The sequence below is a fragment of the Herpailurus yagouaroundi genome, unplaced genomic scaffold, assembly GCF_014898765.1.
Source record: "Herpailurus yagouaroundi ecotype Mexico unplaced genomic scaffold, PumYag 188, whole genome shotgun sequence".
NCBI classification, from domain to species: Eukaryota; Metazoa; Chordata; class Mammalia; order Carnivora; family Felidae; genus Herpailurus; species Herpailurus yagouaroundi.
In genome coordinates this window covers 37,738,766-37,753,014 of record NW_024412419.1, presented here as the reverse complement: position 1 = coordinate 37,753,014, position 14,249 = coordinate 37,738,766, and the positions used below count along the sequence as shown (strand labels likewise).

The following is a 14,249-nucleotide window of genomic DNA, read 5'->3' as shown; positions in this document are numbered from 1 at the left end:
ACTGGAACTGAGCACATGCAAAAGTATAAATTTTTGTTCTAAAGTTCTGAAAATATGACCCAGGTCACATTGACCAAATATGACCAGGTCTGAACTCTAAAGACACAAGTCCAAGATAAGACACTGTCTGTTCTAAGTTTAAAAACTCTCCAATTTGGGGCACCTGGGTGGCTCAGTCAATTGAGCATCCAACTCTTAATTTCAGCTCAGATCATAATCGCAGGGTCACGGGATTGAGCCCTGAGTCGGGCTCCACACTGAGCATTTTGCTTAAAATTCTCTCTCTCTCCCTCTGCCCCTCTCCCCTGTTCACTCTTTCTCTCAAATAAAAAAAAAATTCTGAGTGTCACATCAAAAATATTTTTTTTAACTAAAACTCTCCAATTTAAGTCCTTTAAACATCCCATGGCCCCTTAGAACACACTTGAAGCTGCTGGTCACGTGATGCAAACCTATCTCTTTGGCAAGAAGGCAACTCACCCACGGTCTCACAGCTGTCCAGTGGCAGGACCCCCATTCAGGACTCCCAGCCCAGAGAGAACAGGGCAGTGTTTTCCTCCTAATGATACCTGATGGGACCAATGTCCCGGCTCTTTGTTCCTTTAAGCCATTAAACTGCTCCTTATTCATTATTAAATGGATCATTAGAAGCTGTGTCTCTATCATGGTAAAACATCTGTGTCTTGTACTTGATGCAGAAAAAAAAATGCAGTCAAATCTCCTGAGTGGTCTCAGCCACCAGCTGAGGGTGGCAGCCTGACAGTCCCAGCCAAAATTTAAATCAACCAACGGAAAACGTGACAGTTGTGTTCTTTGCTTTGATGCTAACCAAGCCTATAACTTGGGGAAACTATGCAAAAAAAAAAAACAAAACTAAAAACAAAAAAAACAAACCCCCAAGGTGCATCTTCTGGAAATGTTGACACACTAAATTCTAACGGGAGCTGTCAGTACTGTGGTATCTCTGAGGCAGTTTTCTGAAAAGGAAACATCAAATGATTCACCAAAAGACGGGACACCGTCCGGGACTGCCCCAAGCATCAGGCCAGGGAAAGTGAAAACACACCAGATCAAAGAGGGCTCCCCTCGCTCGGAGTGCAGGAATCCTAGGGAAAAGGCACTGGCGCCAACCCTGCACGGCCCTGACCTCATTTTGAGCTTTTAATGACCACAGGTCCACCGAATTCTAGAACTGCACATGCAAGGACAAATAAACAAGACCAAACAAAACAAAACACTCAACCCCCTCCTGGCTGAAGAGGAGCGAGTAGAGAATAAAAAAAGGGATGGGGAGAAGAGAAGCAGCTGTCTCACTGTCAGGGGTACTCTGAAATACGATGACTCAGTCCTAGGGACAATGGGTTATTCCAGATACCTGCTGACTTGGCTCTGTCACCCCCCCACGCCCACCCCCAATGCATTCGGCTGGCCCCTGTCAAAACAAAGTGGAACCATGAGACGGTGACACGGTGACACGAGGACTACCACAGTACCATGATCTGCAGGAGCAGGGGGTGTAGGGGAGGGGGGAAAGGGAGGATAAGGCAAAGGAAAGGGGTGGGAAGCCTGTTTGTTTTAAAACCTCCACCCCCACGGTGCGATTTAGCCGCCTCCACATACTGGGTAAGAAACGTCGTTCCCACTCACTGGGAGAGCTCTTGAGTCAAGCAGAGCGTGACGCGACTTGCAGGTCAGGTGGGAAGTGGTTCCCCAGAACCCAGAGCCTCTGATAACCAGCAGTTCCAGTGAGGCCAAGATCAATGTAAAAGAAATCAACAATACAGACCGTCAGCTATTAATCTACACTGTAAGTGGATCGGTGAGTTGCTAACACAGAAACTAAAAAAAAGTTTTTTAACTTATGAGGTTTTTGCTTTTGATAACAACATTTAACGAAAGAAAGGAAGAAAGAACACGTACCTGAAGGAAGCGATTATTGCTGTAACTTCGTCATCTGGATAAAACTGAGTAATTGCATGATGTGCCCCCAGCAACTCCTTCCCATCTTTCCACCAAGAAATAACTGCGATGTCCTGGTACATATTAGGTATATTGATCGAGCAATTAAATTTGACATCTTTATGTTCAGAAAGTATTATGTGGCCAATCGTATGATTAAATGCAAGAGGCGGGAGCTTTGACCCAGCAGAGGTCACTCCAGGATGGACTGCATTGCCCGTATGCCGTCGTCCGGGCTGGGTTGGTGAAAACATCAAGGCAGGCTGGTACCCACGGGTGTGAGGAAGGGAAGATGGCATGTGGTCAGTTTGCAGGCTTCCTGGGTATGGCAGGTCAGGCTTGGTTTCTTCCTTCACCTCTGCAAAAGCTGCAAAACAGAACACCTGATTTTTAGCCTTTTAAATAAAGGAATTTTCCAAGTAGGTTCCCAATCTCTAAGCCTCTGATGACAGACAGGGGGTATCCTCAGGGTCCTCAGAAAACATGAGCAAAATGTATTTAACACACACGTCTGGACATATATTCTCATTCACAAATTCATTCATTTGTTCACATACCTCCTAAAGAATGTTTAAGAAATAGAACTCCTCCCACCCATTTTTTTCTTTTCTTTTCTTTTTTACTGAGATGCAATTGACTTATATTAAGTTTCAGGTGTACAACATGATTTGATATTTGTATATGTGGCAAAATGATCACCACTACAATCTAATTAACTTAGTTGACTACCAGTTACAAAATTTATTTCTTGTGATGAGAACTTTACTTTTTATTATTTTTTTTAATTTTTATTTGTTTTCTTGAAAGAGAGGGAGAGAGTGTGCACCTGCGAGTGAGTGGGGCGATGGCAAAGAGAGAGAGAGAGAGAGAGAGAGAGAGAGAATCCCAAGCAGGCTCCATGCCCAGCATGGAGCCCAATGTGGGGCTTTATCTCATGACCGTGAGATCATGACCTGAGCTGAAATCAAGAGTCAGATGCTTAACCAAGTGAGCCACCCAGGCGCCCCTCTTGTATTGAGAACTTTAAAGATCTACTCTCTTAGCAGCTTTTAAATGTACAACACAGTATTATTAACTGTAGTCTCCTTACCGTACATGACATTGCGAGGACTTATTCATTTTATAACTGGAAATTCGTACCCTTTGACCACCTTCCTCCATTTGTGAAAATTGTGACTCATTCAAAGTCCTTCATATCCAACTCAACAGCATGGCAGGAAGGTGATGGCAACTGAGATCACTTTTCTCACTGTGTTCTCAATCACAGACTATGCCACAAATTTGACCAATGGTCTTGTAAAGGCTGCTACCGGTCACAAAGATATGAGTTTACAATTCTGGTGCCTCAACATGACCCATCTCTAGGTATGGGGGGGATAAAAAATCAATGTCACTTATGTCATCAACAACAGAATGACTTGGAGCTTCCATTAAAATGCTTGCCTGCTGGAATGAACCTGGCAATGTTGATTTCATCTGGCCCACAAGTATTTCTAAAAATATTGGCCCACAATAGTTGTACTTCTGGCTTTTTTAATAGCACTTTTGGAGCATACATCCTATGCTGGTTGTTACGTATTCAAACACGTTGGCCACAGTTGAGATAGGCAGAGAATGGGAGAGACATTGTGTGGGAAAGTGTCTGGGGGTACCCAGAGGTGCCCATCCCCACTCCAGAGCTGTGCCTCTGCCACACTCAGGATGTTGCACCCTCCTGGGCTCCTGGGTGTGTATGTGCAGGGAGAGTAGGGTGGTTTCTGCTTACGGTTGTGACAGACTTAGCAAGTAAGAATGCAGGAAACCCAGTTGAAATTGAATTTCAGATAAACAACAAACAATTTTTAGCATAAATAGTCAACTAAGCTTATTTGGCCAATGGAGATACAATCAGGAAATCTGGGAGCAGAAGGAAGGATCTGAGAATTTGTTCCTCTGGCTTCCTGCCTGCCAAGTCGCTCTGGACTGCACATCTCCGTCAACTGAAGGTCACGGCTTCTGTTAGGGAGTCTTCTCTATGTGATTCTTTCATGCCAGGTTGGCTCTCGTGGTTGCTGCATTTGGGAACTGCCTCCAGGGTGAATGCCAGGTTGGAGAAAAAGAGATTTCACTATCAGAAGCCAGGGAAGGGGTGCCTGGGTGGCTCAGTTGGTCAAACGTCCAACTGTTGATTTCGGATCAGGTCATGCTCTCAAGGTTCGTGATCTAGCCTGAAGTCGGGCTTTGAGGTGACAGCACAGAGCCTGCTTGGGATGCTCTCTCTCCCTCTCGCTCTGCACCTCCCCACTCTCTCTCTCTCAAAATAAAGAAAAAAACTTTAAGAGAGAGAGAGAGAGAGGGAGAAAGAAGTCAGGGAAAGCTCACTGCTTGTCCTCAGCCTGAGGTCTCAGTGGCTGTGGGAGAGCAGGGGCCCTCCACATGCTTTGGGGGAGGCTATGTGGGTCAGCCGCAGGCTGGCCTTGAGCCCGGCCATCCAGACAGATGAGTGTGCTGTGATAGAAGCATTCATTTATTCCAGGGAGTGGAGGTCAGGGTGACTCTGCAGAGAGAGGCCCCTGCCTCTCCTGTCGCCGCCACGCCAGGCAAATCTTAGGCACAAGTGTGGGCCTGTGCTCTTAGCGGGAAACTGCAAAGCTCTGCCTGGGCGCCGTCCAGCTCCATCATCTTCCTCTGAATTTGGGGATACTTTCTGCAGTTATGAATGCTCTGGCTATTTATCTTATGCCTGCAGATCCTGTGCAAGAACTCTTTTTCTTGAGGCGTTGAAGCACTTATAATTCACCTTTGCCTCTCAGATCAGCAAGTTTATCGAGAGTCCTTATTCACGGACATCCATGAGACTGGGAAGGCAGGGGGTTTGTCCAAATAACCATGTTTTTCTTTAAAGGCAAAAAAAAAAAAAAAAGTGGAGTGGGAGAAGCAAATAATTCCTTGGTTTGTTTAATTTACTTAAAGACACTTAAAATGTCAAATTATAAGGGTAACCCAAGTTGGTAGTGGAAAATTCACATGTTTACAGAAGCCCAGAGAACATAAAATGGGAACCTGTTTTTAATCCCAAGCCTGCAAGATAACCTCTGGTTACAGCCGGGGTCTAGCCTTCAGTTTTCTCGGAGCCAAGCTGCTAAGTGAGCAAACTAGAGACAGGGCCACCCACTCAGAGGTCGGAGGGGCAAACCCACCCTATAATCACTATGGCTGGTTTAAAAGATAGCTAAGCTCCACGAGCTGAATTGCCAGGAGTTGGCAGAATGATTCAACTGCCAGTAAGCATTTACCTCGCACCTACCGGGTCTAAGATTTGTTGTGATAGTGTAATGGGATACAGAGAGGCACTCGCCCCAGACGGGGAGCAGCAGAGGGTCCCAGGAGTTAAAAGGAAGAAGGGATATGGGGAAGTGGGGCAACAGGGCTGTCCTGACAAACGTCAGCGGGGCTTTCCCCGGTCCCTCCCCACCCCCGACTACTTAGCCCTCCTACTTGGGGTGCTGGGGCTCTCCCCCTCATAACGTCTCCTGGGATTCCTCATTCGGTTCTTTCTCTCCTGCTGGACTGGGAGCCCCAAGAGGGCTAGCACCCACACTCTAGCCAGGTCATAGAAGGCGTGTTGAATGAATAAAAGTAAAGGCATGAATTAGAGAAGGGATGTGGGAGGGGGGACAGGGTTTCTAGGGGCTGGAGCGGTGGGAAATTGCAGAGAAAGAAGAGGCCCTAATAGTTTGGGAACATGACTGTAGCTGCAGGGTGGTGCTCCTGTGCTAACATCAAAGAGCCAGAGCAAGTGGATAGAGCTGACGGTGGAGACTCCTGGATCCCGGCTGAGGCAGCAGTGATTCCTGGAAAGTTTCTGAGCAGCGGAGGGAGATCAGAGCCGTACCCGACTCCGGCACTGACATCTGGCTGAGTGGGAGCCCGAGGAGCAGGAAGGAGGAGGCCAGGAAGAAGGGAACCCGCCAGGAAGATGGCACAGACCTCACTACCAGAGTGGCTGGGAGCAGGAAGGGTGCTGGAGAGAGAAGAAAGGTTGACCCCAACAGTGTTCCCACTATGGCCATCATCCCACAACCGAAAGGTCGGTCTAACACCAAGTATTTAGGAAGGATATAACGTCAGAACACAGGAGAGTTCTCAGGAGTGGTCATTATACCGGTTGTTGTTGGTAGGCCGGGAGGCTGCTTCCGGTTCAGTTGTCTCACACGGAGAAGGGGGATGGTAACCCTGGTGCCCCACAGGGTATTGCTGCCAGCAACAAAGGAGGTATCACTATGTCTGGCTCATCGGCAGCTCTCCAGTAACTGTTAGCTATTACTCTTTTTTATTATTTTCCCAGGTTACTCTGAATCAGTAAACACCTGCCGCACACAGCCCAATACTTGAGAGGGGCCGATCTGCAAGGGTTGATACAGGGAGCTGCCCAACTCCTCGTGGATGATGGTGCTGGTGAGGCTTCCGCTGCACAACTTTGCTGGGGGCCGGAGGGGGTGCCGTTCATCGAGCAGTCTGTGTAAATGCTGTTTTAGAGCTCTGCAGTGAATACAGGGAGCCCTGAGCGATTTCGGATAATGTGGAAAAGGGCAAAATAAAAACCAACCCGAGGTTTTGGACCCAGTGGTCAGGGAAATGACCGATCAGAAATTATATTTTTTTCATAACTTAAAAAAAAAATTAATGATTTTTTAAAATGAATTAATTTATTTATTTAGACGCTGGGCTCAGTCTCCCTAATTGTGAGATCATGACCTGAACCAAAATCAAAAGTTGGACACTGAATGGACTGAGCCACCCAGGTGCCTCCAGAAGTGGAACGCTTTACGATTATTTTGGGAGAGTTATGGCAGGAGGAGGAGATCAGACCAACAAGGCCTGCTTATACAACAAACCTTTTAGTTCTCACTAACATGCTCCCATTAACTCATCTTTATGATGGCAAAAGGGAGCGTGGTGGCCTTGGTGTTAGATGGATAAACATTTGAGACAATGTTTAGTCAAGGTGAGAGATGTATTAAAAGCCCACAGAGACTGGGGGCGCCTGGGTGGCTCAGTCGGTTGAGCGTCTGACTTCTGCTCAGGACATGATCTCGCGGTTCACAAGTTCGAGCCCTGCGTCGGGCTCTGTGCTGACAGCTCAGAATCTGGAGCCTGCTTCAGAGTCTGTGTTTCCCTATCTCTCTGCCCCTCGCCCGCTCATGCTCTCTCTCTCAAAAATAAATAAACATTAAAAACAAAACCAAAAACAGTCCACAGAGACTGAATGAGAATTTTGTACTCTCTACATAGCATACATGGAAAAGTGGGCTGCCTCTGGCTATAATTTGGGTGGAAGACGCAAGAAACTTCACCCTCCCCACCCCTCTCTTCCTTCTTTCAAGGTTGTTTCCATCTGTAGACTGGATAAGCTCCTCAAGTGGGAAGTTGAGCCCTACATAAGTAACTGCTACTAAGCAGCCTTGGATAAACGGCATCACACCCAGGTCGGACAGCAGCTGTCCCACTGTTCCAGAAGCTGCCATCTCCCCCCCCAGCCCCCAGCCTGGGAGCTGCATGATGGAGCATCCCTGCCCATTCCCAATCACTACTCGGCCCTTGCCCAGATTCCAACGTCAGCTTCGCACAGACAGGGATTGTGCCTCCGTCATCGGCCTCCAGTGCCAAGCACAGGGATAGGCTTATGGGACACAATTAGCAAATGCTTATTCATCCCACAAATAAATTGGTTCAATATACTGTCCATTGTTTCCCGCAGGTTTGCCTTGTTTTTCTGAACAAATCTGTAGCTTTCTCGAAAGCTGGCGGTGACATCCTTTGAACCCAGCAGGATGAGAAACATGGATTTACTCTGCAGTGAACATTCACGGAAAAAATGGGTGTGATGATGTGGGCCGAGTTCTGAAGGGTGAGCTGGGAAGAGACGTGGTCCAGGCAGGGACACTGCTGGGGCTGGGGCTGGGACTGAGGGGGGACACTGGCATGCCTCTGAAACAGCCCCTCTTCCACCAAGCACACATAGCCGCAGTGAGCCAGCCATTTAGGGACCTTAGTCTGTTAGACTCAGAATTGGTCACTGAGGGGATGTTAGTAAAGAGGCCACTTTCTGTGCGATCAACTAGCACATCCCACCTTTAAATCCATGACTAATGGCTCAGTGCTTGCTGAGTGTGCATGATGGCAGGCGGGCTGGTGGTCAGTATTGTTCAGTGGTGCCCAGCAAAGTGCCTTGGTGCCTGAGACATGACCTCAGAAAAGCTCTTTAGCCTCTCTGGTGCCCTGCAAGGATAAGAGTGCCTCGGTGGTAGGACATGATCGGATGTATAGGGTCTGCCAGCACATTCTACAGATTTTGGCTGATGCTGTTGTCATTGCATTGCATCTGAACTGGGCCTGTTGGCCACCTGAAGTAGAATTTTTTTTTTTTAATGTTTACTTATTTTAGAGAGAGACAGAGACAGAGCTTGAGCAGGGGAGGGGCAGAGAATCTGAAGCAGGCTCCAGGCTCCGAGCTGTCAGCACAGAGCCCCATGCAGGGCTTGAACCTACAGACGGTGAGATCACAACCTGAGCCGAAGTCGGACGCCCAACCGACTGAGCCACCCAGGCACCCCTGAAGTCGGGTTTTTTTTCTTTTAATGTTTTTAAGTTGATTTATTTCGAGAGACAGAGCAGAGGAGGGGCAGAGAGAGAGAGAGGGGGGACAGAGAGAATCCCAGGCAGGCTCCATGCTGTCAGAGCGGAGCCCGATGTGGGGCTTGAACTCACGAACCGTGAGATCATGACCCGAGCTGAAACCAAGAGTCAGACGCTTAACCAACTGAGCCACCCAAGCGCCGCAAATAGGATTTTTTTTTAAGTTTACTTATTTATTTTGAGAGAGCGAGAGAGCGAGAGCGAGAGAGAGAGAGAGAGCACAGGCAGGAGAGGGGCAGAGACAGAGAGAATCCCAAGCAGGCTCCATACTGTCAGCACAGAACCCAACGTGGGGCGCAAACTCACAAACTGTGAGATGGTGACCTGAGCTTAAGCCAAGAGTCGGATGCCTAACTGCCTGAGCCGCCCTAAAGTAGGATTTCTGAGGTCCAGGGGCAGCAGGTGGAACGGTGGCAGAGCAGGCCCCCAGGCCCTGGACGCCCTCCAAACCACGGGAAGAAGACTGGGCCGGCAGCAGCCCTGCAGGAGGAAGAGTGCAGGTGGGCGAGCCTATCCAGCCCTGCCTTGGGTGTCAGGTGCCATCAATCTGCCTTACAACCCTGGGTGCCTGGAAAGCGACAAGGGAAGCACCTTGGCCTGAGCGTTGGAATAAGGGCAGGACTGAAGTGCCAGCCGGTGGGACCCACTACTCCGCTCTTTCTACTCTTCCTCAAACAACAAAACAGACAGAGGCATCAAGCAAGCTCTCTGAAGGTCAGCCTCACAATCAGGAGGCCCAGAGGCGGGTGCAAGAGTGAGGGCTTATTCCTGAACTCCTGGGGGTTCTTTGCTTCTCACCTGCAACCTACGTGGCCCAGGGGGGCAGCAACAGACAGAGGGGAGGATGCCCTTTGCCTGAGAGCTAAGGCCTCCATTCTGGCCTGGCTGTCTGCTGTGGGCTTTGCTATCAAGCAGCCCCCTTGTGGTTGGGAGAAAGGCCTCCTTCAGGAGTGCGTTTGCAGTTTACAAAAAGGCTTTTGGAGGCCGCACCCCGTCCCTTCCCCTGCAGCGCCCTGTGTCCGCCTCTAAGAGAAAGGGCCATACCTGGACCCCCACCGCCCCAGCCTCACCCCTGTCCTTCTGGCTGCTATTTGAATCATGCCCCTCAGCAGCTTCCCTATCATCTAGTTTAAGGGCTCCTTCCCCACCCCCATGGCTGGCTGAGGCCAAACCAAGAACAAACAGAACCTTGCTACTTAGTTTTGTGTCACTTTATGTCAACATGAAGGTTTCTCAATTGATAAAGAGGAACCACAATACTTAATAAGAGAAAAATGTAAACCCTTTACCCCTGGGGGGCCCCGGGTGGCTCAGTGTGTTAAGCGTCTGACTTCCGCTCAGGTTCATGGGTTCAAGCCCTGAATTGGGCTCTCTGCTGTCAGCTTTGGATCCTCTGTCCCCCCCACTCCGCCCCTCCCATGTTCTGTCTTTCTTTCTCTCTCTCTCTCTCAAAAAAAAAAAAAAGAACCCTGGAGTCAAAGAAGCAAGATTTAGCCCCACGCCGAGGCCAAATGACCTGTGCAAGTCACTTGTCCATGTGAGAGTCAGTCTCCTCATCTGGAAAGCAAGACACATAACACCTCCTTCTGTCAGAGATAATAGCAGAACACTACACGTAAAGCTCTGTGCAATGCCTGGCATGCACAGACATGCAATGAATGGCAGTTAAGATTTTCATAACATGAAACATCTGATCCGTCTTGTTTTGAAGGTGCAACTAGTCATGTCTGGACCATCAGTGCTGAACATATGGGACCAGTTATGCTGACTTAGACCATGCAGCCTCCTGCAGTGAAATATGAATATATGTTTACTTAACTAAGGGTTTTCCTTCTCTTCCCCCTTTGGCAGGACACCAAGTATCACGGAAAGGCTGAAGGAACGCTTTCTGGCCAGAGTGGTGAAGCAGTTGCCCCCTGGGGGTTTGGGGCTGATTCTCCCCAAGGACCAGATGTGGCTTTCACAACATATAGGAGAGACTCTCAGTCTCCAAGTTTAATTCCTCCATCATGCCACTCCCGACACTATGCTCCGGCCCACCAATACCTGAATGCCTATTAATCAAAAGGCATTATTTCAAAGAAAAAATTATATCCTTTAAAAATGTGACTATTTCTAGGAGCGGCTGGGTGGCTCAGTCATTTAAGCATCCGACTCCTGGTTTTGGCTCAGGTTATGATCTCACCGTTTCGTGAGTTTGAGCCCCACATTGGGCTCCGTGCTGACAGTGCAGAGCCTGCTTGGGATTCTCTGCCTCCCCCTCTCTCTGCCCTCCCTCACCCACCCCCACTTGCACTATCTCTCTCTCAAAATAAGTAAATAAACTTAAAAAAAAGAATAAATAAAATGTGACTATTTCTGGACCAGCAAACACCTAACAAGAATAGTTTGTCAATCTCTTTCCTAAATGACAGAGGGCACAGAATTCTGTCCAAAAACAGATATACTTTTCCTTACTCTTCCCACTAAGTACACATAAAAACAATGGAAACAAACATTAAACAAACAAAGCCACTACCAACAACCCTGAAAAGTGGAGAGAAGGCAGACCGACTAAGGACTTCAGGGTGCTAGAACACTGTGATGACGATTTCCCTGGGTTTTCCTTCGGCTCCACGTGTCTCAAGTTGGAAATGTTCACAGGCAAAGACCACCACCACCAACAAAACACACAAACAAAACCACAAAATCAAAAACAAAAGCCGGTTCTCCAGAGTCAAAAGACCAGGAAAGGGGCAGCCCATCAAGACAGAAGACAGTTAGACCACAAACTGCTCTCCTCTATGCAAACCACCCAGAGAAAACTATGGTTCCATCTCCACTCATGCCAGCAAGGGTCAAATGAGGAGCCAGGACTTGCACCCTTATCAGGTTGAAAGGCAGTGCCACAACTATTCCACTGGGTGGTATCAGAAAGGGCCAAGTAGAAAGCTGGGACTTTCATCCTCACTGGCTTGTGGGGAGCCTGGACTTCTACTCCCACCTGGCAGTAATGAGGCATGCCTCCCGGTCCTCCCTGGGGTGGTTTCAGAGAAGGCCTAGTAGAGAGTCAGGGCTTTCACTGCTGCCCAGCGAGGCCGTCCCTCCCCTCCCCCTACTGTCAGTGGGGGTAAGGTGGGGAACAGTCGGGAAGTAATAAGGCACTCCATCCCTTCCCAGACAGAAGATATCAGTAGAAACCTAATGGGCGGCCAGAACTCCCACCCACCTCTGACCAGCAGTTACTCACATTCAGATGCCAATGGAGGCTGAATGGAGAACCCAGAATTCTACCCTCACCAGGCAGTAAAGAAGCAGCATACCTCTTTCCCAGCCAGAGCAGTTGAGAGGAAACCAGGTATAACAAAATAATAAAAGATAAAAACAAGAGCCAGGGTCTCATAATATGATACTGGAAATTTTTAGGTTTCAATAAAAAATTCAATCTCAAACTCAATGAGATACTAATACCAAAGTGACAGAGAATTGTCTGAAAAAGACTTTTTGGTGTGGGGGGGGGGCAGAGAGAGAGGGAGAGGGAGAATACTAAGCAGACTCCATGTTCATCAGAGCCCTACATGGGGCTCTATCCCATGGCCATGAGATCATGACCTGAGCCGAAATCAGGAGTAGGACACTCAACCAACTGAGCCTTCCAGGCACCTCTGAAAAAGGTTTTAAAGAAAGAATAATAAAAAGACTCCAATGAGCAAGTATGAACATGAAACACATGAGAAAATAGAAAGCCTCAGCAAAAAAACATAAAGTCACAGGAAAGAAATCAAAGATGCATATTAAAAAAATGTAAACTTTCAACTAAAAAATACAATAACCCAGTGTATGGGCTCAATAGCATAAGAGAGGGGCAGAGGAAAGAATCAGTGAACTGGAAGACAGAACAATAGAAAATTATCCAATGTGAAGAACAGAGAGAAAAGAGACTGAGAAAAAACAAACAGAGATTCTGGAATCTGTAGGACTATTACTAAAAATCTAACATTTATATTATCAGAGTCCTGGAAGGAGAGGAAAAAGAAGAGAGTAAGAATGAAAAAGGACTCGAAGAAATAATGCTGAAAGTTACCTAAACCTGACACAAACTATAAACCTACAAAGTCAAACATCTGAGTGAACATAAGATAGCCCCCCCAAAATATCCACACCAAGATACATCATAATCAAAACTTCTGAATAGTAAACACAAAGAAAACATTTTGAAAGAAATGAGAGAGGGTGATGATGCCTGACCTATAGAGGAAAAAAACAACTCAAATGGCAGTGTATTTCACATCGAAAACCATGGAAGACAGAAGGAAATGGCATAATGCTGTAAGTACTAAAAGAACTGTCAACTCAGAATTCTTCAGAAATGAAAAGGAAACCAAAATATTCTCAGATGAAGGAAACCTAAGCATTTGTCAACAGCAGACCTACTCTTAAAAAACAGCTAAAGTAGGGACGCCTGGGTGGCTCATTTGGTTGAGCGTCCGACATGGGCTCAGGTCATGATCTCAGCTTGTTAGTTGGAGCCCTGCATCGGGCTTGCTGCTGTCAGTGCAGAGCCTGCTTCAGATCTTCTGTTGCCCTCTCTTTCTGTCTCTCCCCCCGCCTCCCCGCTCATACTCTCACACTCCAAAATAAACAAAACATTTTTATTTTTATTTTTATTTTTATTTAAAAAAAATTTTTTTTTCAACGTTTATTTATTTTTGGGACAGAGAGAGACAGAGCATGAACGGGGGAGGGGCAGAGAGAGAGGGAGACACAGAATCGGAAACAGGCTCTAGGCTCTGAGCCATCAGCCCAGAGCCCGACGCGGGGCTCGAACTCCCGGACCGCGAGATCGTGACCTGGCTGAAGTCGGACGCTCAACCGACTGCGCCACCCAGGCGCCCCAACAAAACATTTTTAAAAATTAAAAAAAAAAAAAAATAGCTAAAGGAAATTCTCTAAGCAGAAAGAAAACAATAAAAGAAGGACACTTGAATCATCAGAAGAGAGGAAAAAAACACACAGCAAAAATATTTGTCAATGCGACAGACCTTCCTCCTCTTGAGTTTTCTAAATTATGCTTGATGGTTGAAGAAAAATTGTAACACTATCTGATATAGTTCTACAAATGAAGAAGAGATATTTAAGATAATTATGGTTTAAAATTTTTTTTTAATGTTTATTTATTTTTGAAGGAGAGAGAGACAGACTGTGAGTGGGGGAGGGGCAGAGAGAGAGGGAGACACAGAATCGGAAGCAGGCTCTGGGCTCTGAGCTGTCAGCACAGAGCCCGATGTGGGGCTCGAACCTACAAACTGTGAGATCATGACCTGAGCCGAAGTTGGACGCTCAAGTGACTGAGCCACCCAGGCGCCCCAAGATAATTATGGTTTAAATGGGGAAGCAAAGGAATTTAAAAGGAGGTAGGGATTCTATAATTCCCTTGGACTGATAAAACTTCAACACATAATATATCAATAATTACATTAAATGTAAATGATTTAAATACATTTAAAGACCAAGATTAACAGAGTAGATTAGAAAACATTACCCAGCTATCTGCTGTTTATAAGAAATTCATGCCAAATATAGTGACGTAGGTAAGTTGAACTCATAAGAAGATATATCATTCAACCATTAAT

The 14,249-nt window shown here is 47.0% G+C and overlaps 1 protein-coding gene across 3 annotated transcripts in view; it reads right to left on the bottom strand.

Annotated features, from left to right (window-relative positions):
• MERTK (MER proto-oncogene, tyrosine kinase) overlaps positions 1–14,249 on the bottom strand; it is a 148,558-nt gene that overhangs the window by 96,840 nt on the left and 37,469 nt on the right. For all 3 annotated transcript variants that reach the window (XM_040496731.1, XM_040496733.1, XM_040496730.1), the window contains exon 2: positions 1,921–2,326. In XM_040496731.1, coding sequence (XP_040352665.1) covers positions 1,921–2,326 — 406 coding nt within the window. The remainder of the gene's footprint in view (positions 1–1,920; positions 2,327–14,249) is intronic.